Below are 25,845 nucleotides of genomic sequence, written 5' to 3'. Positions count from 1 at the left end.
TAAATAAGCACAATCTTATTAAAATTATTTTTATAAGATTTGGGTGCCTGAGGAAAATTTCGTGCATTTGTAAACAATATAGAGTTTAAAGATCTCATTGTAAAGATGCTGAATTTTAAGAACATTTTCTATTTCTTTTTAAGGGGGAAATTTTAGTCTCTATTTAAAAAAGAAAATATAATTAGCAACTTCAAGGTTTTTTTTATTGCTTAGTTATGTTTATTATTTAAAGAACTGTGATATATGCTTCTAATTTCTAACTGAAGTTTAAAACTAAAGTTGGTTTTGAAAATTCCTGAAATATAAACTATCACATAACAACAATCCTTCACACACAGATAATACTTAACAAAGATTTGATGAATATATAGAATAATCCAAAAGTAGATTAGTGATTTTTAGTTACTACTGCTTCCTTACCACTACTGATGAAGTCTTGAATGATGGGTGTGGTGAACTGATAAATTGAAACTGAAGAACTGATAAAATTGATCCCTGGGGCAGGCAAGAAGGCAGCTTGGCTAGAGATCAGTTTAGCCTTGTGGTCCCACCTCTGTGAAGGTTGATCAGTCAGAAATCCAAGTTATGTCAAATCACTGAGGCCCACCCTCTATAGAAGTTGTGGGCAGCCTCAAGTTGCCATGTCTGTCAGAATTCCTGGAGGTTAAATTTTCCTTATAAGTCTATTTAAGTTTTATACTTGGGTCAGTCCTCCACCATCACTTTGTCTTACTATATATCTTTCCCCTTATTCTTTCCCCATGCCACATGGTATCCTTCCTAATTTCACCATTTCTATGGTGTCTTTCCTCTCCTGACCCCACCTTTCCCCCTAATAGCTAACTAAATTTTTTAGGGTGTTAACTCCCTTTCAGGATTTTGCCTGCCAATTAAGGGCATGCCCCAACTTTTGAGGTATTTCCTTTCTTCAGGGTATTTCTATGGGATTTCACTAAGGAACTTATCTTTTATATGCTCTCCCATTTCTATTTCATATTTAATAGTACCAGTGTCTACTGTATCTCTTCATTTTGCCTTTAACCTACTCTCCTAAATAAACCTACCTTATGCCAAAGCAAATGGTCATTGTGAATTTTTCACATGACTGAACCCTAACATTTAATGCCTACCATTATTCCGTGTCTACATCAGCGACTTCACCATCATTAAGCAAACAATGAATACAAACAAACAGGGAGAAGACAGTTTAGAAATATTTGCACTATAGTTTTTGTCTTAAAGACAGGGAATTTTTATTTATTTTCCAGAGCTAGATGCCTCAATATCTTATAAACTGTAATTATGGGATATTGGGGTGGTATTTTAGAACTTATTTCCTGTTTTTTTTTTTTTTCCTTGTAAGGCATTTAAAGTACTTCAGTGCATTTCTTTCAAACTCTCATTAGCAAATGATTATAAAAATTCTAGGGAATAGTAAAGTAAAAAAGAACTGTTTATTCAAAAGCTGATTTTAGCTTTGTTATATCAAAGAATCCTCTTTTAGTCACATCTAATGGTGTTTAGTTTTTAAAAATTATTGTTTGTTGTCAAATAGGGAGGGCATTTCAAGAAGTGAAAAATGGAATGTTAGGGTTAGGTTCTAGAATACTTTTAAATTGGCATTATTTTGATAGTAACAGATTGATTCTTTAATAATATTTCTATTAATACAAATGCTGCACATAAATACAAGCATGGCTATACAATTCTATTTAGAAATATGTCCTAATTTCATGCCACAGAGTCTATGTTGATGGATTGCTTAGTAGCTCAACCTGTCACTAGCTATAAGTAAGTCAGGAGGGAAGTAAATGGAATATACTCAACTTCATGGATTACAAGTTCTTTATGAATAGGGCGAAAATGACTATTTCACAAATAAACATCATACTAAAGAAACTCACATTTATTAAAACAAAATCAAAACAACCAAAAAGCCTTATAAAATAATATCCCAGGGACAATCAAATTTAAAAGATATTCTACTAAGATAAGTTTTTTGTTTTTCTTTGCAATAAAAAGATCACTTAGAAATTTATACTAGTAATAGACCTACTATTAACCCGTTACCTTTGGCATATGCCAATAAGTATGTATATTATTTATCAAGGTATAGATTAAAAAGATTAACTAGATTTTTGCCTTTGATCCTATTTTATCATGTATTTTCATTTCATAGAAAATAATTCATATGAGTGAAAGGAATGGGAAGTTGTTCTTTCATTTGAGGTTATGTAACAGGAAGCTTTGATAACAAAAGGTATGAATCAACATAATTTCTAGTTATGGTTGTCAGAAAATATAATTATTGGGGGGATTCTGGGAAGAAGGGGGAGTAGGTCAGAAAATTCCAAATTCTCCAGATTTTCTCCACAAAAAAAATTATGCCTCATATAGAACATAGAGCAATTAGAAACAAATAGGAGTTGGGGCAGAACAGGAATCCTTCTGGGACTACAGGAGAAGATCCAAAGAAAGACTCCAGGACAGAGGTTTAGCTAATGTGAGCTGTGAAGTAGCTAGCTCTACTGAAATAGCAAGGTGGGAGCCTTGGGGCTATCTAGGTTCAGATGTAGCCTCAGACCCAACCATAAGAACTCTCCTCCTGGACAGTGTGGGGAGTTGGGAGTCTGAATCTGGGAAGACTGAGGGAATCTCTGCGAATAAGAAATGCCAGGACCTCTGTGTGGCTGAGAAGTGGCCCTGGGCCAGAAGGGACCAGCTCACACCTGGTGAATGAAAAAGCAGTGGGGAAAGAAAGCTGTTGGCAGCAGGCACTTATAAGAAGGTAGAGTTTTGTTTTTTGATTCCAGGCCAGAAGGAAAAAAGGAAGGAAGACCTGAAGCCAGAGGTACCATCCCTCCAAATGCAGGACTAGAGGTGAATTCACTAACAAGCTCTTATTTATTTATTTATTTATTTTTGCCGAGGCAAATGGAGTGTAGTGATTTGTCCAGGGTCACAGAGCCAGGAAATATTAAGTGTCTGAGGCCAGATTTGAACTCAGGTTCTCCTGACTTCAGGGTTATTGCCCTATTCACTAAGCCACCTAACTATCCCAACCTCTTATTTATTTATTTATTTTTAAATGAGCAGGCAAAGAAGAAAGAACTCAATTATTCCCTATTCCCATAGGGAATAGGGAAGTTCTGGGTTCATCTTCAAAGAAGAATATTGAAGCAAAAAAAAAAATTTCTCCTAGCCTAGAAACTAACATTAAATGGTTACTTTCCCAAAAAGATAACCATTTAATGTTAGTTTCTAGGATAGGAGATGTAGTTTCTGCCCAAAAAGAATTCTTAAAGAACTAAAAACAAACAAACAAAGCTTTCTTAGTCTCTTCGATTTGATTTGAGGAAAAAAAAAAAAAAAACAACTAAATAACAAAAAAGAACAACCCCAGAAAAAAAGATTATGAAAATAGTCACTAACTAGAAAAAGAAATCCAGAGTCTTTTTTTCCCTTGCATTAAACTGTTTTAATAGTCTCAAAATTCTGTGACAGATTTTTGATCAAGTTGTTTCCATTATAAAAGTACTGATTGAAAGAACTAGTGACTTAAATTGGCCAGAAAACAAATGGTCCACAATAACATTCCTTTCCTCCTGAAGCTTTTAGGATGCATTGTAATTATTAACCAGTCTTTTACTATTAAACTTAAATGGCCAATTGAGACAAACAGTTCTGAAACAGTTCTTCGACCACTGATTAAGACTTGGGTAGCAAGTGTTGTATAGAAGATTCATTTAGCCTTCTGGGCCTTCTGAGAAGATTTTGTAACCTTGCCAGCTCCAGCAGCCTTCTTGTCAACTACTTTGATGACAACAACTGCAAAAATCTCCCTCATATCATGAATAGCAATACAACTCTTGTTAGTGGATAGAGGAGGATAATCAGAGAAGCTGTACACACATGGGCTTGCCTGGAACCATGATGGCAGCATCACCAGATTTCAGGAATTTAGGGCCATCTTCCAGCTTCTTACCAGAATGATCAGTTTTATCCTTTAATTAAGCAAACTTGCAAGCAATGTCAGCAGTGTGGCAATTCAGAACAGATGCATAGCCAGCACTGATTTGTCTTGGATGGTCCATAGGTCATTATGGAGTAAAACCAGCAGCTTCCATAAGTGGGTCATTCTTGCTTATCACAAGCCACATAACCACAGAGGACATCTTTGACAGATCATTTCCCCAAGCAGAGCCTCACTCAAAGCTTCATGGTACATTTCAAGAGACTACTTCAGCTGTAACATTGTTTAGGGCTAAGATGACCACCATAACTGATTTCAGAACACCAGTTTCCACACGGCCAACCGGTACAGTACCAAAACTGTCAATCTTGTAGATATCTTGGAGGAGTAGATGAAGGGGCCTATCAGTTGGATGGGTTGGTAGCAGGATGCAATCCAAAGTTTCAAGCAGTGATGTTCTATTAGCATTGCCATCCTTACAGGTGACTTTCCTGCCCTTACAATAAGGCATATTAGAGCTTGGCTCCAGCATGTTGTCACCATTCTGTCCTGAAATTGGCATAAAAGCTACTTTATCAGGGTTGTAGCCAATTTTCTTGAATTGGTACTGACTTCCTTGTATCTCTTCTGGATGAAGCAGGGCTTGGTGGAATCCACTTTGTTTACATCAACAATCAGCTATTTCACACTTAGTGGGTAAGCCCGAAGGGCATGCTCACCGGGCTGCCCATTCTTTGAGATAATAGCTTCAAATTCACCAACACCAGCAGCAACAATCAAGACAGCACAGTCAGCCCAAGATGTACTTGTAATCATGTTCTTGATAAAGTCTCTGTGTCCTGGAGCCTCAATAATAGCCACAAAGTATCTGCTGATCTCAAATTTCCAGGGGAGTTATCAATAGTGATATCACGCTCATGTTCAGCCTTCAGTTTCTCCAAGACACAGGCATATTTGAAGGAGCCCTTTCGCATCTCAGCATCCTCTTCCTCGAACTTCTCAATGGTTCTCTTATCAATTCCACCACATTTGTAGATGAGGTGACAAGTAGTGGTGGTCTTGCCAGAATTGATGTGTCCAATGATGACAATGTTAATGTGAGTCTTTTCCTTGCTCATTTTTGAAGCAGTTTAACGATGGTTTTCACAACACTTGTGTTCTGGTGGCAAACCCATTGCAAAAAAGTGAGATCCAGAGTCTTAAGGAAGAAATGACTCTTTGAAAATTAGAATTAGGAAAGGGGAAACCAATGAAATTATAAGAGACCAAGAAATAATAAAACAAAATATAAAGAATGAAAAAATAGAAGTGAATGTGAGTCATCTCATAAAAAAAACAACTGATCTGGAGAAAAGACCAAGAGGAGAAAACATAAGAATAACTAGATTACCTGGAAGCTATGATCAAAAAAAGAATCTTTATATAATAATGCAAGAAATAATTTTTAAAAATTGTCCTGAAGTGATTGAACAAAAGGAAAGTAGAAATAGAAAAAAATCCACTAGTCACTACCTGAATGAGATCCTACCAGGAAACAAGAACATCATTGCTATATTTTGAAAGCTCCAAATAAAAGAGAAAATTTTAAAAGTTATGATAACAATAAAAAATTCAATTCAAATATGTTGGAGCTACAATTAGAGTCATACAAGACCTATTAGTAACTACAATAACAGACCACAGGTCATGGAATATTATATATTGACAATCACTATTATATTACTATCAATATTACATATTGACAATTGTGGCCAAAAATATTATATCCAGCAAATTAAGTATAACACTGAATGAAAAGAATGGACATTCAATGAATTGTCAGATTTTCAGAACTTTTGTTGCAAACAAACCTGAACTCAGTAGAAAATGTGACCTATATGAGCCAACATCAAAGACTAATTTCAAGGGATTCAATAAGGGCAAACTGTTTAGGTTTTATATGTGGAAATGTAAATCACATATCTAAGATTATTTCTAGTAATCCAAAAGGAAGACTGAGGTAGAGCTGAGTATGATGTGTTACTGTGTTTCCCCGATAATAAGCCCTCCCCTTACTGTGTAAGATTTCTCTAAAATAAGCCCTCCCCTGAAAATAAACCCTATTGAGATTGCTACTGTAGTGAAGATGTGATTGTGATCCCCTGCACTACACGCTACATTACGGTACCCTATGTATGCACCATCCCCCCCCCCCCCCCCGTGTGAAAGGCACGCCGCGCTCTGAGCTGCATCCAATCAGAGCTGCAGCAGTGAGCACATCATCCTGTTCTTCCTTGCTTGCTGGCACCATTGAGAGCAGGGCCGCGGAGGAGAGTTGAGGCAGGACAACATAAAAACCCGGTATGTAAGCGGGAGTAAAGGGGCATGATGGAGGATAAAAGAAGAACTCAGGGGGCATGATGGAGGAAAAAAAAAGAACTCAGGGGGCATGATGAAGGATAAAAGAAGAACTCAGCCAGCACTCACCACGCTAAAGAAACGAAGAACTTCCTTACAGAGAGAAGAATAGATCAAGTAATGATTCCTGCAGGAATGACTGCCTATCTCCAGGCCCTTGATATTGCAATAAACAAGCCATTCAAGGACCATTTGCGCATGGAAGTCAATGACTACACTGAAAATAGAATGGAAAGAAATCAGTGTGGAAACTTTGTGAAGCCCTGTCTGCAAGAAGTCGTGACTTGGGTGAAGAAGTCATGGGATAAAATTACTGACAGCTGTGTCGCCAAGGCACTACGAGCAGGTTACCTGGACAAGATATGTTCATTTAAAGAGAGCTATATTGCTGGACATGACAGATTGGGTCCACTTCTTTTGAAGGAAATAGAGGCGCAAGACATCCAGGACGGAATTCAGGGTATGGACACTTATGACGATGTTGTTGAAGAAGATGACATGATCATTATTGAATAAAGGTACTTTTTTTTGTTCACATTTACCTGTTTATTAAAATTGCTGTCAATGTTCATTAAAATAAGCCCTCCCCTGAAAATAAGCCCTCTGTCCCCCCCCCCCCCCAAAAAAAAAAAAAAAAAAAAGACAGTGTCTTATTATCGGGGAAACACGGTATTACCACCTGGGAATATTCCAAGTCTTTGCACCATCTTGTGAAATATGACCCCTTCTTTCCTCTGACACTGCTGCCTTCATCTCCTTACACATAAACTTCTGCATTAGTCTGCCAGTGGCTATGACAACCTCAAGTCTCTCACCACTCCAATCTATATCCATTTAGACAGTTCCTAAAGGGATTATGTCATCCTCCCTACTTAAACTCTACTAGCTTCCTTTTGCCTCCAGAATCAAATACTAAATACTCTGCTTAAGATTTACAGCTCTTTACTACCTAGTACCCTCCCTCTTTTTCAGTCGTATTATATCTTTCTCCCTACTAGGTACTTTTTAATCCAGTGATACTGGTTTTCTTGCTACTTCTACTAAGTCATTTCATCTCCTGGCTCTGGGCTCTTCCATATCTGGCATGCTCTCCTTTAGCTCTATTTATTGACTTTCCTGGTGTTCTTTAATTCTCAAATAAAATCCCATCCTTTTACAGAGAGCCTTTCCTAATCCTTCTTAAGTCTACTGCCTGCCTTACCTTAATTATTTCCTATTTATCCCTGCATATAGCTTGTTTTTATATATTTGTTTGCATGTTGTCTTCTCCATTAATTTGAGCTATTTGAGGGTAGGAATTACTTTTTGCCTCCTTTTGTATCTCTAGCATTTAGCATAATGCTTGGCACATCATAGACACTTAATAAGTGTTTATTAATTGACTGTAAGAAAAAATAGGTAAAATTGAAAGCCATTTACCATGGATAAAATTGTCAAAGAAGATGAACAAATAATTCTCAGAAGAACTGCAGATTATTAATAATTATATGAAAGACTGCCACAGATATTTAAAATAAAGAGAAACGTAAATCAAAATAGCTCTGAGGTTTCACTTCTTATCTAGCAAACTGGTGAAGAAGGAAAAATAGAAGTCAATATTGTGGAGCCATCATGGAAAGACAGGCTTATTAATTCATTACTGATGGAGCTATGGGCTAACTATTGTAGAAAGCAAATTGGAATTATACTAAGAAAATGACCAAAATATTCACATCTTTTGATGTTATATGCTCCAAGGAGATAAAATATAGAAAGATCTCATATAAAGCAAAATATTTATAAAAGCACTTTTGGCAATAGCAAAGAACAAAGTTAATGTCTACTCATTGGGGAATGGTTAAATACATCTTGGTCTATAAATGTAATAGAATATTCTACGTTGTAAAAAACAATAACAATGAATATGAAGAATACATAGAACTGATACAAAGTAAAATAACCAGGAATACAAGATACACAATGACTATAATAATGTATATGAAAAGAACTAAAAATCTCTAACCCTAACAATAGCAAAAAATGAGTGTGTTTTCATTATAATGATCAAAGTTGACTGAAAGAATAAAAACAGAAAATAAACCTCTTTCCCCTCTTTGCAGAGATGAGTGTTATGGAAATGGAATCCTGCATAAACCGATTTGTTTGATTTATTTATTTGATGTCTATTGGTATGTTACAACTACTTCCCCTTCCTCCCTTTCTTTCTTTTTTAATATGTTGTAAAGGATGACTCCTGAAAGGAGATAAGGGAGGGATATATTTGAAAAAAAAGGTTGTATAAAAACAAAAGTTATCAAAAATTAAATTTAAAATATATAGACAAAAAAGATGATCATCACTGGAGAAAAATACTAAACAACATCAGGCCAATTACAGATAGTAGGTGCAGTCCACTAGGGATATCTTTCCAAGCAGACATAGAGCCTTTAATGATTACTCTGAATCTGACCATTCAACCAGTTCCACATCTATTTAATTCTATTATTATTTAGGTCCTATCTCATTATATTTCCCACAAAACCAGTATGAGATACTTTAGTAAATTTTTTGATAAAATTTAGGTAAACCAAATTTATAGCATTCTATCAATTTATAGTTTAGTAATTATTATTATTTTTTTAAACAAAAACAAGGTTAGGCCTTTTCTCTAGCACATTGCAGGCAGTCCCCTCCTCCTCTATTCACACACTTTTAAACTGATATTTGTATTTTTAAGCTATGCTTGTATAGTACAGGCTCTAGCAGACTGTAGTAATCTGGAAAAGCTTCAAAGTAAAAAGCTGGAGGATGGATTCTGTCATTTGAGGACCTGCTTAGACCTGGAAATGTTCATTAGCAGAACATTGGCTCTATGGGTACAAATCTTTTAGTTGCAGAAACTCATGGAGACAGTAAATAACTGGGCTCTCTGTACATCAAAAGTGCTTCCACATTAATAAAATCATGGATCCCTCAAGTACTGAGGTAAGCATATTGATGAATATAGCAAAAAAAATTTTCTGTAATTGTGAAAAAAAAAAAGTATATTACTTTTCTCTCAATTTACAAAGCCCTTTTACTTTTACACAAAAAAAGAACAAACTTATTTATTAATACTTGATCTTTACCACACTGTCATTTATCAACTAATTATCGATAGTCTTCTAGACATTTGCCAACTAATATTCTTCTTGGTATTCTATGTTGGTATTTCTACCTTGGTATTTACCTTATTTTCATTTAAAACTATGATTAGGTACTACACTGGATCTTTTGCTATTTTTAAGTACTTTGCCATTCCTTTGTGAATTCTTAAAAATGGTCCTATAATAATTTGAGCAAATTTTTTATGTACTTTCAGGTAGTTGTGAAGCCTTTAAATTGTCTTCTTAAACTTGTGAAAATTTACTTCTAAAAATGCTTAGTTTTTTTTTTTTTTTGTTTGGCTCCTATTTAAAATTATTAATGTCTATTTTTTAATCACCTATATTGTCCAATATACTTCCCCTCCTGGCTCCTAGAGAGCCATCCTTTAGAATAGGAGGAGAAAAACAAAGCAGCAAAATAATCCAACTAACTGCAAAAATCTGATGTTAATATAATTTTCCATAGCCACAGACTCCTACTTATAAAAATAATGTCATATTATAGTTTGGTCATCATCATATAAGAACGCTCAATTTTAATTTTACTGTTTTTATTTCCATTTACTTTGTTGTAGTAATTTTATACTGTTTTCCCAGTGTTGCTTAGTTTAATCAATCAACCAGCATTTATTAAATGCCTACAATATGCCAGGAATTGTGCTAAGCATTGAAGACAGAAAGAAAGTCAAAAAAAAAGTCTCTGCTTTCAAGAAGTTAACAGTCTAATGAAGACAACATGTAAACAACAATGTAAGATTAAACAGGAGATAATTAACAGAGGAAAAGTATTAGTATTAATAGGAATCAGGAAAGGGAAAGGGATCAGGATTAATTGTGTGAAAGGTAGGTTTTTAGGACCTGGTGGAAGCTAGGGAAACCAGGAGGCAGAGATGGGAAGGTATGGGGATAATTAAGTGAAAATGTAAGGAGTCAGGAGAGACAATGTGTCTTGTGGGAGGAACACCAATGAGACTAGTGTTGTTAGATTATAGAGAATATGTGTGAGTAATATGTAAGAAGATTGGAAATATAGGAAAGGCTTTAGTAAAGAATGGTTTGAATCTTTGAGGTGATAGGAAACTACTGGAGTTTATTGTGTGTAAAGGGTTGAATAAGGATCAGATTTGCAGTTATTACAATAGTCCAGGCATTATGTGATAACCATCCACACCACGATAGAAACAGTGTCATAGAAAAGAAAGGAGAGTATATGAGAGATGTTACCCAATTAGAATTGATAAATCTTGGCAACAGATTAAATATGGGGGTGATGTGAGAAAGTGTGACAAACTTGGATGACTGTGGGAAGGGGATGAATGTAAGGAAGAGAACAGAGTTTGGGGTGGTAGTATGGAGAATGAGTTTAGTTTTGGACCTTAAGATAATGTATATCAGACATCTAATTTGAGATAGGCATCTGGAAACATAGGCATCTGGAATCTGGAGTCTTCTCTGTATTTACTATATTCATTGTTCTTTAAGTTGATATTCACTTTTTCAAAGGCTATCTTCCACTTTAATTTAAAAATTTTTAATAATTATAGTTCTTGATACATCTTTTATTCAGAAAGCATAATTTCATTTTTTGTGGAAAGACAAAATGACAACACTAATATGAAAAAATACTTCAGAATATCATTTTTAGTTCTTAGAAGCAAATCTAAAATAATCTAAATCAACTTACCTTAAAGAATTCCTTTTTGTCAACAGTTTCATCTCCATCTATATCAAGCATCTTAAAAGCAACATGAAACCCAGTATGGGGTTCTGCAAAAATGTGTGAAAAAATGTTTTTTATAAATCTTAATGTGGTCAGAATTATTTTTAGGTACAGTTCTTCAAATCATAAATTAATTACTTGAACCATAATAGCAAGGGATAAAGATTGTAGACCTATGATTTCAACAATATAGGGAAGTCCCAGAGGAGGAAACTCATTCTACTAAAATGTGTTTTCTACAATTTATAGTCTCAAAGGATTATCTAGAGCAGAGGAGTTAATGCAAAACTCCAAAGAAGGCCTAAACTAAATTAAATGTAATTGGAAAATACTTAACAAAATATATAAAAATACAACATAATATAATGTTGATTTATGGTTTTTTAAGTTAATATGTAACCCACAGAGATCTATTTGAATTTGACGTAATTAATCTAGAACACTGAAATTAAAATAACTTGCCTTGTATGACATGACTAGTATGTAACAGAAGTGAGGATTGAACCTAAGTCTACCTTATTAAAGCTATCTATTGAACATACCATTCTGTCTCTCAAGGGACAGAATTTTTCTTCTCAAGCTAAACATTCTTTGAAAATTGATCTTTTGATGGCTTGTGTCACAACTGATGACTCTTCTTCTCCTTCACCTTTATCTTCTGTCTCTCTCTCTTCCCAAATGTATAAATATATTTCAGAAATCCAATGGCTTTCTGTTTCTTCGTCCTTAAGTTTCAAATGCTAGTTATTTAACTTTTTATGTAAGAACAATTAGATGAGATTTCCTTTACATCTTACTTTTATACCAAATTTCTTTTTGTACTATTAACTCAGCACTATCAGATGAGAATTATAGAAGGTTAATTAAGTTTTGATAAGGGTGTAAAATAGAAAGGGTCTGGAGTCAGGAGAAAGGGGAAATGAATGAATGAATGAAAGAAACCCTAAGGCAGAGTTAGATAACTTGACCAAAGTCACAGAGTAATAAAACACAGAAAAGAACTCTAATATCCTGACTTTTGGTCTGTTAAATTTTCTCTTGAAACTTGCTAATACATTTTACTCTCTACCCACAAAAACAATTTTTACTTATTGATGTTCCATTCAACACACAAACAAATTCAAGATTATTTAAACTGTTCTTTTTGCTCTGTTTAAAGCTTAGAAAAGAAATACCAAATTATCTCTGTTCCTTGGCTGTTCTACTGACAAATCTCTATAATCACATTCTTTTTCTTAGGAAAGGATCTTTTTTTTAATTTATTTTTTGCTGAGTCAATTTGTTAAGTGATTTGCCCACACACATAGCTAGGAAGTATTAAGTGTCTGAGGCTGGATTTGAACTCAGGTGCTCCTGATTTCAGGGCCAGTGCTCTATCCACTGTGCCCCAAAAGGGCCTTCTTATATAAAACATTTATAAGTGGTACAGTTGAGAACTAAATTCTAAACCTTTAAGTCCAAATCTAATCCTGTACCATCCATGCCAGGTAGCATTTAACGGGCTGTTTCAATTCAAATCCTGATATGTGCTTCATTAAATAATCAGTTTTCAATTTTTATACATACTTTTGCCCAGATTACATTAATCTGATATAGAACTCATTTGAATTTGATAAATGGAATCTTAAATTTCTGTCCAAACATCTAGTTTTGAGAACAGTATAAAGCATTTATTATTTAGTGCTATTTATGCTAGATATATATTTTTTATTAAAGCTTTTTATTCTTCAAAACATATGCATGGATAATCTTTGACATTAATCCTTGTAAAACAATGTATTCCAATTTTCCTCCTCTTCTCCCACTCCCTCTCCTAGATGGCTAGTAGTTCAATATTTGTTAACCATGGTAAAAGTATATGTTAAATCCAATATGTTTATGCTAGATATTGTACTGAAAATATAAATGAAGGTAAAAATCATGTCCTTGAACTAAGATCACATTTTAATCAGGGAGACTAAATACAAAAAAAAACTATGCACATAGAACAAAAAGAAAAAGTAGAGATAATTTCAAAGGGAAGGCACTACTAGTGCCTAAAACAATGCCTGACACAGTATTTTCTCAAAAATATTAGTTACTGATGATGATATCTTCATATCATACTTTCAATTTTTGGTGAACAAAGAAAACTACATCGTTCTTATATGTCCTTAGAAAGTTATAGTGTACTTACTAGTGAGAACTGTCAGCAAAAATAAATATTCAGTATATGAAATCACTCCTGGAAGAAAAAGCAACAGAAAATATTATGTAAAAACTAGATATAAATATAGAATAATGACATATAATTAAAAGAATATAATTAGAAAACTAATTATAAAATCTCAATGATTTTCCTTAAAAACATTTTCACTTTAGCATGATGGAACACTTATAATGATAAAGCTGAGGGACAGGATTAATGTCTTTAATATCATAGACCAGTCATTTTATATCATTAATACTTTATATGATAGGAGGGAGAACCAAGAGAGTAGATTAGGAGCATCCATCTAGCTAAATTCTCCCAACATTCCTTTCTAAACAACTTTAAGACAAAACCTTAACTGTTGGAGCAGCAGAGACGATAAAAAATTGTGAATGTTTCTGGCTTCAGAAACTTAAGAGGTAGGTGGGAGAAGTCTATAACACGGGAATGGAGGTCTGTCCAGAGTGTGTATACATAGTAGAGATAGCAGCAGCAGCAGCTTTGGGACCTCAGTCAGAATCAGTGAAGGGATTGGAGAACTGGTCAGAAAAAGATTACAGGGAACACTTTTGCTAGCACTGGGTACTCAATTCGCCAGAGTACAAGAGTAAAGAGAAGCACTGGAAGGGAGTAGGGACCTTAATCATAGTTCCAAGGCAAAGAGAACTAGCAGGTCCCCTCAGTTGGAGGGGAATTTTACATCTCTTTGGTAAAGACCAGCACACACACCAGGAGAGCAATGACTGTATCTCTCCCAGAATCATACAACCTTGGAAACACCAAAAACATGCAAACCACGCTCTATTCTCCCAAACTAGCTCTGAAAACAGAAGTACGATAAAATCTGAAATTTGGTACAGCATCACCCTAATGCAAGGGAAGCAAAACCCAACTTTAATATAAAGTTCAAAAATCAATAAATAGGCTAGAAAAATGAGCAAGAAACAACAAAAGAAGAATTTGGCCATAAAAAGTACTATGGTGTCAGGGTAGACTAAGATATAAATAAACTCAGAAGAAGACAATAACATGAAAACAGCTTTTTAAAAAAGTCTCAAACAAAGATTCTAATCGGATCCAAGCCCAACAAGAATTTCTTGAAGAATTAAAGAGATGAGTGATAGAAGAAAAATTGGGAGAAGAAATATGAGTGATGTAAGAAAATTATGAAAAAAGAATCAGTAACTTGGTAACTGCACAGAAATACTGAATAAAAAAATGACTTAAAAAAGAAAAACTGGCCTAATGGTAAGGTGCACAAAAATTCACTGAAGAAAATGATTCCTTAAAAATTAGAATTGGGAAAGTGAAAGTTAATGACTCTACAAGACATCAAGAAACAAAACAAAATTTTAAAAATAAGAAAAATAGAAGTATGAAATATCTCACTGGAAAAATAATTCACCTGGAAAACAGATCAAGGAGTGAGAATTTAAGAACTGATTACTGGACTACCTGAAAGCCATGATCAAAGAAAAAAGCCTAGATATCATATTTCAAGAAACTATAAAGCAAAATTATCTTGATATTTTAGAGCCAGAGAATAAAATAGAAATTAAAGGAATCTATTGATTACTTCCTAAAAAAAAAAAAAATCCCCAAATCAAAACTCTCAGGAATATTATAACCAAATTTCGGAGCTCTAAAATCAAAGAGAAAATACTTCAAGAAGCCAGAAATAAACAGTTCATATATCATGGAGCTCTAATAGAATCACGCAAGATTTAGTGGCTTCTATATTAAAGGAGGGAAGAATTTAGAATATGACATTCCAGAATTCCAGAAGGCAAAGGAGCTAGGATTAAAGCCAACAATAACCTCCTACCCAGGAAAACTGAATATAATCTTTAAGTAGAAATAATGAATATTTAATAGAGAAATTTTAAGCATTCCTGATGAAAAGACCAGAATAGAAAAACTGACATTCAAACCTAAGATTCAAGAAAAGCATCAAAAGGCAAACATTAAAGAATAATCATAAGAAACTCAATAAAGTTAAACTGTTTACATTCCTATATGGGAAGGTGATGCATGTAACTCCTAAGAACTTTATTATTATTAGGGCACTAAAAGGAGTTTGCATAAAGGGAATGGGTATGAATAAATTATATTGGGATTATCACCAAAAAAAAAAAAAAAAAAAGGAGGGAGAAACAGAGACACACTGAGAGAAGGGGGAAAGAAGAGGTAGAACAGGGAGGATTTTCTCATATAACAGAGGAAGAGCTTTTACAATGAACAGGAAAATGAGTAGTAGAAACAATGCTTGAACATCACTTCCTGGAATCAGTTCAAAGCAGGAAGAATACACACACACAGTCAGTTATTTATCAAAGTATAATTTATTTAATAGGGAAGGAGGACAAGAGGATGGTTGGAATGATTAAAAAGAGGGCAGATTAATAAAGGAAGTGTTAGAAGTCAAACAGACCCTTAAATTTTTTTTAATTGAAGCTTTTTATTTTCAAAACATATGCAAGGGGAATTTTTCAACACTGACCCCTGCAAAAACTTGTGTTCCAATTTTCCCCTCTCCCCACTCCCCAGATGGCAAGTAATACAAATCCATATATTAAATATGGTAAAAATATATGTAAATCCAAATAGCATACATATTTAAATAATTACTTGCTGCACAAGAAAAATCAGATCAAAAAGGAAAAAAAAATGATAAAATAAAATTCAAGTAAACAACAACAAAATAAGTGAAAATTTTATGTTGTGAACCACACTCAGTTCTTAAACTCCCTTCTCTGGCTAATTCATCACCACAAGATTATTGGAAGCAACTTGCTGTTGCTGTGTGCAATGATTTCCTGGTTCTGTTTACTTCAATCAGCATCAGTTCATGTAAGTCTCTCCAAGCCTTTTTGAAATCATTCTGCTGATCATTTCTTATAGAACAATAATATTCAATGACATTCATAAACAATGACTTATTCAGCCATTTTCCAACTGATGGGCATCCACTCAGTTTCCAGTTTTTTGCCACTACAAAAAGAGGTGCCACAAACATTTTTGCATATGTGTGTCCTTTTTCCTCCTTTAAGCTGTCTTTGGGATATAAGCCCAGAAGTAACACAGCTGGATGCACAATTTGATAACCTTTTGAGGACAGTTCCAAAATGTTCTCCAGAATGATTGGATCAGTTCACAATCCCACCAACATTGTATCAGTGTCCCAGTTTTCCCACATCCCCTCCAATATTCGTCATTATCTTTTCCTGTAATCTTAGCCAATCTGAGAGGTGCATAGTGGTACCTCAGAGTTATCTTAATTTGCATTTCTCTGATCAATAGTGATTTTAGAGCACCTTTTCATATGATTAGAAATGCAAACAAACTTTCAAGAAGGATCAGGATGAGACACACCCACAGAAGATAAAGGGATGAAAGGAAACACAATAATCATGTATATGTGAGATCATAAACATGGAGTGGGATGAGCTCACTCAAACACTGTAAGCAGATAGTAGAATGGATTAGGAACTAGAATACAATAATGTTGTTTACAAGAGAAAAACTTGAAACAGAAACAGTTAAAAATAAAGTGCTGGAACACTTTTTCAGCTCAACTGAAAAAACAAAAAGATAGGATTGGCAATCATTACCTCAGAAAAAGCAAAAGCAAAAAAAGATCTAATTAAAAGGGATAAAATTAAAATAACTCTTGAGTCCCAATAAAGAAATGACAAATCTAAGGGATGAGGGAAAATAGGTACACTAATGAACTGTTCATGGAGTTATGAACTTGTCCAACTATTCTAAAAAACCATTTGGAACTATGCTTAAAGGGCTATTAAACTATACATACCCTTTGACCCAGCAATATTACTACTAGGTCTGATTCCAAAGAGATTAAAAGGAAAGGACTTATATGTATGAAAATTTTTATACCAGCTCTTTTTGAGGTAGCAAATTGAGGGGATCCTCATCAATGGAAGAATGGATCAACAAGTTGTGGCATATGATTGTGATAGAATAGTACTGTTTTATAAGAAATGATTAGAAGAAATTAAAACCATGTCCAGTCAAATGAAAAGGTGCTCTAAATCACTACTGATCAGAGAAATACAAATTTAGACAACTCTGAGGTATCACTACATACCTTCAGATTGACTAAGATGACAGGAAAAAAATAATGCCAAATGTTGGAGTGATATGGGAAAAATGGACACATACATTGTTGGTGGAGTTGTGAACCAATCATTTTGTAGAGCAATTTGGAACTCTACCCACAGCGCTATCAAACTGTGCATATCTTTTGACCCAGCAATGTTTCTACTGGGCTTATATCCCAAAGAGATCTTTAAAGGAGGGAAAGGAACCCACATGTGCAAAAATGTTTGTGTGGCAGCCCTTTTCATAGTGACAAGAAACTTTTTATCTTTTCCTACATAGTTTTATTTCTTAGAATCACATCATATTCAGCTCTATCCTAATCTTTCTTTCAAACTGCCCAATTATAGATATAGATTTTACATTTCCACATATGTGGAATGTTTTGTACTTGTTGATTCACTTGTAATCAATATTTGATGTTTACCTTTTATTTCTCTTGGATCTTGTGCATCAAATTTTCTATTAAGTTCAGGTCATTTTGCAACAAAATACTGAAAATCTGGCAATTCATTGAAGGCCCCCCTTTTTTAAATTTCATGATTATACTTAACTTTGCTGGATATATTTTCAGCCATAACCTCTATTCTTTTGTTATTCACTATATGAAAAACATATATATGGTTTCAATATAGCCACTGTAAAATCTTAAAAAATTTTTTTTTAATATCAGCTTTTTATTTTCAAAATACATGCAAAGGTAGTTTTCAGCATTCACCCTTTTAAAGCTTGTGTTCCAAATTTTTCCCTCCCTTCCCCCCTCTCCTAGATAGCAAGCAATCCAACATAAGTTAAAGATTTGCAATTCTTCTAAACATATTTTTACCTTTATCATGCTATACAAGAAAAATCAGATAAAAAAAAAAGCAAGCAAACCACAATAAAAGAGATAAATATTATTTTGTGATCCACATTTAGTCCCCATTGTCTTTGTTCTGGATGCAAATGACTCTCTCCATTACAAGTCTACTGAATCATCTCAATGTTGAAAAGAGTCAAGTCTATCAGAATTGATCATCACATAACCTTGTTGCTATGTATAATGTTCTCTTGGTTCTACTCACTTCACTTAGCATCATATAAGTCTCTCTAGGTCTTTCTGAAATTATGCTGTCGATCGTTTCTTACAAAACCATAATATTCCATAACATTCATATACCATAACTTATTCAGCCATACTCCAACTGATGGGCATCCACTCAGTTTCCAGCTCCTTGCCACTACAAAAAGGGTTACAAACATTTTTGCAAATGTGGGTCCTTTTTTCTTTTTTATGATCTCTTTGGGATATAGGACTAATAGAGACAGTGCTGAATCAAAGGGTTTGCACAGTTTGATAACCCATTGGTTACAGTTCTAAATTGTTCTCCAGAATACTTGGGTTGGTCCACAACTCCACCAACAATGTACTAGTTTTCCCATATCTCCTCCAACATTTATCATTATGTCATCTTAGCCAATTTGAGAGGTGTGTAGTGGTACCTCAGAGTTGTCTTAATTTGCATTTTTCTAATCAATAATGATTTAGAGGATTTTTTCAAATGACTAGAAATGGCTTTAATTTCTGTAAAAATTGTCTGTTCATATCCTTTGATCATTTCTCAATTGGAGAATAGCTTGTATTTTTGTAAATGTGAGTCAAATCTCTATATATATTAGAAATGAGGCCTTTAACAGAATCCTGATAGAAAAAATTTCCCCCAGTTTTCTGCTTCCCTTATAATCTTGGTTGCATTGATTTTGTTTGTACAAAATCTTTTAAATTTAGCATAATCAAAATTATTCATTTTGCATTTCATAATGTCCTTCTCAACAGAGGTAAGAGATAGGCAATCCCTTGTTCTAATCTGCATATAGGATCACCCTTTATGTCTAAATCATGAACTCATTTAAACCTTAGATTGGTATAGAATATTAGGTGTGGGCCTAATTTCTGCCACACCATTTTCCAACTTTCCCACACTACTAGGTCTTGTGTGATTCTAACTGTAGATCTACTACATTTGAATTGTTTTTTCCTAGTTATTTGTAGTATTTTCTCCTTGAGCTGGGTATGGTGTTTCTGTAAGTTTTCTTTGTAGGATTTTTTTTCTGGTGGTGATTGGCAGATTCCCTCCCCGACCCCCTAGTTTTACTTTGCCCTCTTTTTCTAATGCTTCAGGAAAATTTTCTTCTAATTTTTATCTTATGTATCAAGATTTTTTTTTTATCATAACTTTTAGGTAGTTTAATTATTCTTATGTTTTTTCTTCTTGATCTTTTTCCAGACTGGTTGTTTTCCTTATGAGATGTTTTATACTCTCATCTATTTTTTCATTCTTTTTATTATTTCTTGGTCTTTCATAACTTCACTGGCTTTCCCTTGCCCAGTTCTAATCATTTTCTTCCTTAAGATTCTGGATCTCCCTTTTCAGTTGGCTGGCTTTCTTTTCATATTTATCTTTTTCTTGCACTGCTTTTCTTTTCTTCTTTTTTTTCTCAACCTCTCTCATTTGATTTTTAAAGTTTTTTCAGTATCCTCTTCTGAAGACAAACCCCAGTCATCTCCATTCCATAATAACTTTCTATGGTTAGGTTGTTTTTCCTTTGCATGTTCTTTTTTTTTTTTTAAATGGGAACTTGTTATTGCAATCACTTCTAATTCTGCTTTGTTGGGGGAATGATTCTTTTCACATCAGGTCTTTCTTTAGTTTTCTCTCTGGCCTGGAATTGAAACCAAGAACTCTGCCCTCTTCTAAGTGCCCACAGCCTGCCCCACTGCTGTACTCATTAGTTTTCTTGCCCAGAACAGCTCCTTGGCAGTACAGTTGGGCTTGGCATCCTTTATCCTCATTCTTCCCTTGCTCAGATGCCCGACTCCCTATATAGTCTGGGAAGTGAAAATTCCAGTGGCTGGGGCCTGAGGCTATCTCCCAACCCAGCTAGCCCCAGCTTACCATTTGCTGTTTCAGGGAAGCTAGCTTGGAGGTGGATATACTTCACATGCACCCAAACCTCCCTATTGAAGTTTTTCTTTAATCTTCTCTAGTTGTCCCAAGAGGAACACTGTTCTGCCTCAACTCATGGCTAATTTTTACTGTTCCATATTTACCTCGATTGTCTTGTTTCTGGGGGAAATCTGCAGAGCTTGTAATTTTCTTACCTATTCTGCCATCTTCCCTCTATTATCTCTTGCGTATGTCCTATTCTCTCTTTTCAAAGGATCATCACCATCATGACTTTTCAGCCTCTTAATCAAACTACTTAACTCACTCTCTTTGCAAACCAACCTTTCTTCTACTCAACTGCCAAAATAATTTCCCAAAAGCACAGATTTGATTATGTCGCTTCTATAATTCAATATATTCCAGAAGCTCCCAATCACCTCTAGGATCATAACAGATTCTTGTTTGGCATTCTTTACTTCCTTAATATTTTAGTCTTTACATATTACTCTAATCCTCTTTAAAGATTCATTCCACAACTGAGCCGGTCTGCTCTTCTTATTGTTTCTCAAATTCATGACTTCATCTTCTCTCTGTCTTTTCAGTGGCTTTCTGGAATGCTTTGATTGTATTCCTTCATCACTTCTGATTCTCTGAACCCCTAGTTGTTGTTTTTCTTTCCAAGACAGCCCAAGCACTATTTTCCAAATCAGTTTTTTCCTAATTTTTGTAACCTTCTTTCCCTCTTTATAACCCAAACAATTTCATATCAAGTACATATGTGTTTATTTTCCCCAATAGAATGTAAGCTCCTTGTTGGCATTTTCATTCAGACACCAAAGTGATTCTGTAAAGTTCAAGTCTGACTCTGACACCCCCTTACTCAATAAACTCCTGGTTCCCTATCACCTTTGGGGTAAAAATAAACACTCTGTTTAGTATTCCAAGTCCTTCACAATCCATTCTTTACACCTTACTCCCAGCCATGTACTCTTTGATTCAGTAACACTGGCCTCCTGGCTGTTCTACAAACAAATTAGTCCATCTCTTAATTCCGGGTGTTTTTTTTAGTTTTTTTTTTTTTGGTTATATTCCATTCTCCGGTCAAAAGTAGTAAAATTCCAATGCAGGAAAATTTCTTATAATGTATAGTAATTAATTAGAAATTATTTAACTTCTCCCAAGAGGTTTTTTTTTTGGGGGGGGCGGTAGGGGGGTGGTGGAAGTTGAAACTAGGATTAAGTGCCGTACCCAGGGTCACACACCCTGAGGTTGAATTTTGAACTCAGGTTCTTATGACTCCAGGGCTAGTGCTCTATTCACTGTACTACTTAGCTATCCCTCTCTCAGGAGTTCTTTTCAGATTTTTTGCTAAGTTGTAAATTATAAAAAATGCTTTTCTTTGATGTATAATTTTAAAATAACAATTAAAAAACAAGGGGTGACATTTAATTTACAAGCTGAAAGTACTAAATATATTCCAGTAACTGTCTTTTTATAAATGCCCTAAGTTTCAGTCTTAAAGTTTTATCAAAAGGCATATGCTTAGATTATTGCTGAATTATACTGTTTATATAAACCCTATCTTTAGACCTTATGAGGTTATTTTGTCACTGCTACATCTCTATATTTATTCAGGCTTTTTTATTTAAGTTGATGTTTCAAAGGAATATGCTGGAATTTTCCTTCAAAAGAAAAGAGTTCACCCTGCAGAAAGGACATTTTTTTTTTAAGGTGAGATGTCCTTTTGGCACAAAGCAGAGCAGTGTCATCGATGCAATCTAGCAAAGTGGCAATTTTTTGTGTTGCTATATTCCCCTAAGAATTAGAGGAAAGCCACTCTGCTTTTTTACATTGCAGCAAAGGGATGAAATACTTTGATCATAGAATTAGAGCAGTTTTCCTCCAAGGCATTAAATATGACAAAGCATATTTGATTTATTCCTCTTCCATATAAACATTAAACATCTTCAGGAAAAATAATAAAGGTTTAATGTAGAGATTAAAAAATTAATACCAAGTAAAAAACTCTTAATTCACCGGAAAAATAAGAGGTGGTAACTTTTCAGAAAAAAAATACATTTTTAAATGTCAAAAAATTTTCATTCCAATTACAGTGAAACCTGAATAACATAAGACCAGATTTTTTTTTTTTTAATCAGAATTCTATTTTTGTAAAAATGTTTACCTGGGTTGGGTCTCCAATTCATGACAGGAAACTTTTAGAAAAAATAAAACAACAATAATAAAAAATATCCTCTTGTATTCCTTCCTTCTTTTTTACTACTAAAATCACTTTGTAAAGACCCTTATCATCTCAATCCCAGATTAGCCCATATCCCATATTATATATAATCCCATAGCCTCCAAACTAAACTACCTAATAACAAGGGTATATTACTCTTAAAACATTGAAATTCCACCTTTTGGTCACATAGAATAAATTAACAAATATTTTGTTTGGATTTATTGTGACCCATCATTTGATCTTGATGTATCACTAATTTTTCTAGATCATCCTTCTCACAATGAGATCACCTGTCTTCAAACAGCCCTGATTCTCTGGTCTATCAATTTAATTTTCTAGTGGTTATTGCTTTTGAATCACTTTCTCCCTGACCTTATCCTTTTCCCTAGGAGATAACCTTACCATCATATTTTTGTTATATCCGCTGAACTTTGTGGGAGCAGGTTACAAAATTTGGATAATTCAATCCACAGCTACTAAAAAATTCTTATGCTTTAATTTTGTAGACTAGCTAAATTATTCTCCACAACTATTCCTAACATTTTCCTCTTCTGCATAATTTTCTTTTCTGCAAACAATTCCCCTAACTGCATATTTAAGCCTCAGTAAAGCGAAACTCAATGAGTTTCAAAGTTGAGATCCTTCAAGGTAATGAGTTTTTGGAGATTATGAAGTCCAGGAAAGCAATTAAATGGGTAATGGTTATCCTATCTTCCTCAAATGATGAAAGATCTGGGAGTAACTCTCCAGTGTCCACCTATCCTCAGGGGAGGGAAGAGCCCAGGGGCAGAAGATATTGAAGAGAATTTAACATTCTTAAGATGAAATCAACTCATTTCTTTTTTCTTTTTTTCCCCCATAAATCTTTTTTAAGCTCTCCCCCTTTAAAAATATATACATACACATACTCACATCCAACCCCCCTCCCCACATGCACACACATACATCTTTCCTATTCCTGTTGCCACTTTAATTAAATTATACTTCTTAAATTAGAGTAGGAAATGAGGAAACCAAATGATCACTCTTTGCAGATGATATGATGGCATACTTAGAGAACCCTAGAAAATCAACTAAAAAACTATTAGAAATAATCCATAACTTTAGCAAAGTTGCAGGATACAAAATAAATTCACATATATCATCAGCATTTTTATATGTCATTAACAAAATCTAATAGCAAGAAATACAAAGAGAAATTACATTTGAAATAATTGTCAATAGTATAAAGTATTTGGGTATCTATCTGCCAAGGGAAAGTCAGGAACTATATAAGCAAAACTACAAAACACTTTCCACAAAATAAAGTCAGAGCTAAGCAATTAGAAAAATATCAAGTGTTCTTGGATAGGTAGAGCAAATATAATAAAGAGGACAATACACCCTAAACTAATCTATTTATTTAGTACTATATCAATCAGACTCTCAAGAAACTTATTTTCTAGAAAATAATAATTTCCTAGAAAAAATAACAACAAAATTCCTCTCGAAGAACAAAAGGTCAAGAATTTCAAAGAATTTAGTGAAGATAAAAGTAAATGAAGGTGACCTAGCTGTAGCAGATCTAAAACTATATTATAAAGCAGCAGTCATCAAAACTATTTGGTACTGGCTAAGAAATAGAGAACTTGATCAAGAGAATAGATTAGGTTCACAGAATAAAACGGTCAATGACTATAGCAATTTAATATTTGACAAACTCAAAGGCCCCAGCTTTTTGAAATAATTCACTATTTGACAAAAACTGCTGAGAAAACTGGAAACTACTATAGCAGAAAGTAGTCATTGGCCCACACCTAACACTGTATACCAAGATAAGGTCAAAATGGGTACATGATCTAGATATAAAGAATGATATTATAGAACATAGGATCGTTTATCTCTCAGATCTGTGGAGAAGCAAGGAATTTGTGACCAAAGGAGAACTGGAACTCATAAATGAACACAAAATAGATAAATTTTATTATATTAAGATAAAAAGTTTTTGTACAAACAAAACTAATTCAGACAAGATTAGAAGGGAAGCAATAAACTGGGAAAACATTTTTACATCCAAAGGATCTGATAAAGGTCTCATTTCTAAAATAAATAATTGACTCAAATTTATAATATTTCAAGCCATTCTCCAATTGATAAATGATCAAAGAATATGAACAATTTTCAGATGAAGAAATTGAAACTATTTGTAATCAAATGAAAAAGTACTCCAAATCACTATTGATCAGAGGATTGCAATTTAAGATAACTCTGAGATACCACTATACACTTCTCAGATTAGCTAAAGTGTCAGGAAAAAATAATGATGAATGTTGGAGGGGATATAGGAAAACGGGAAACACTGATACATTGTAAGTGGAATTGTGAACAGATCCAACCATTCTGGTGAACAGTCTGGAACTATGCTCAACAAGTTATGAAACTGTGCATACACTTTGATCCAGCAGTGTTTCTACTGGGCTTATATCCCAAAGAGATCTTAAAGGAGAGAAAGAGACCCCCACATGTGCAAAACTGTTTGTGGCAACTCTCTTTGTAGTGGCCAGAAACTGGAAACTGAGTGGATGCCCATCAGTTGGAGAATGGCTGAATAAATTACAGTATATGAGTGTTATGCAAAATTATTGTTCCATGAGAAATGAGCAGTAGGATGCTTTCAGAGAGGCCTGGAGAGACTTATATAAATTGATGCTAAGTGAAATAAGCCGAACTAGGAGATCATTATACACAGCAACAAGAAGACTATATACCAAGATTAATTCTGATGGCCGTGGCTCTCTTCAACAGCAAGAGGATTCAAACCAGTTATACTTGTTCAGTGATGAAGAGCCATCTACACCCAGAGAGAGAATCATGGGAACAGAGTGTGGAACACCACATAGCATTCTCACTTTCTCTGTTGTTATTTGCTTGCATTTTGTTTTCTTTCTGTTTTTCTTTTCCTTCCTTCTTGATCTGATTTTTCTTGTCAGTAAGATAACTATATAAATATGTATACATATATTGGATTTAACATATATTTCAACATATTTAACATGTATTGGACTACCTGCCAGCTAGGGGAGGGGGTGGGGGGAAGAAGGGGAAAATTTGGAACAAACCCATGCATATGCTTTGCAAATAAATAAATAAACAAATAAATAAAGGAAGG

At 34.2% G+C, this 25,845-nt stretch overlaps 1 protein-coding gene and 1 pseudogene across 1 annotated transcript in view; both read right to left on the bottom strand.

Annotated features, from left to right (window-relative positions):
• MICU2 (mitochondrial calcium uptake 2) overlaps window positions 1-25,845 on the bottom strand; it is a 170,239-nt gene that overhangs the window by 40,919 nt on the left and 103,475 nt on the right. The window contains exons 5-6 of the mRNA XM_051990680.1: window positions 13,392-13,439; window positions 11,180-11,262 (exon numbers count right to left, since the gene is read on the bottom strand). Of these exons, the coding sequence (XP_051846640.1) occupies window positions 11,180-11,262; window positions 13,392-13,439 (131 nt within the window). The remainder of the gene's footprint in view (window positions 1-11,179; window positions 11,263-13,391; window positions 13,440-25,845) is intronic.
• LOC127554749 (elongation factor 1-alpha 1-like) lies at window positions 3,474-5,218 on the bottom strand (annotated as a pseudogene).

The sequence above is a fragment of the Antechinus flavipes genome, chromosome 3 (assembly GCF_016432865.1).
Source record: "Antechinus flavipes isolate AdamAnt ecotype Samford, QLD, Australia chromosome 3, AdamAnt_v2, whole genome shotgun sequence".
Lineage (NCBI taxonomy): Eukaryota > Metazoa > Chordata > Mammalia > Dasyuromorphia > Dasyuridae > Antechinus > Antechinus flavipes.
This window is presented reverse-complemented; position numbering and strand designations above follow the sequence as displayed.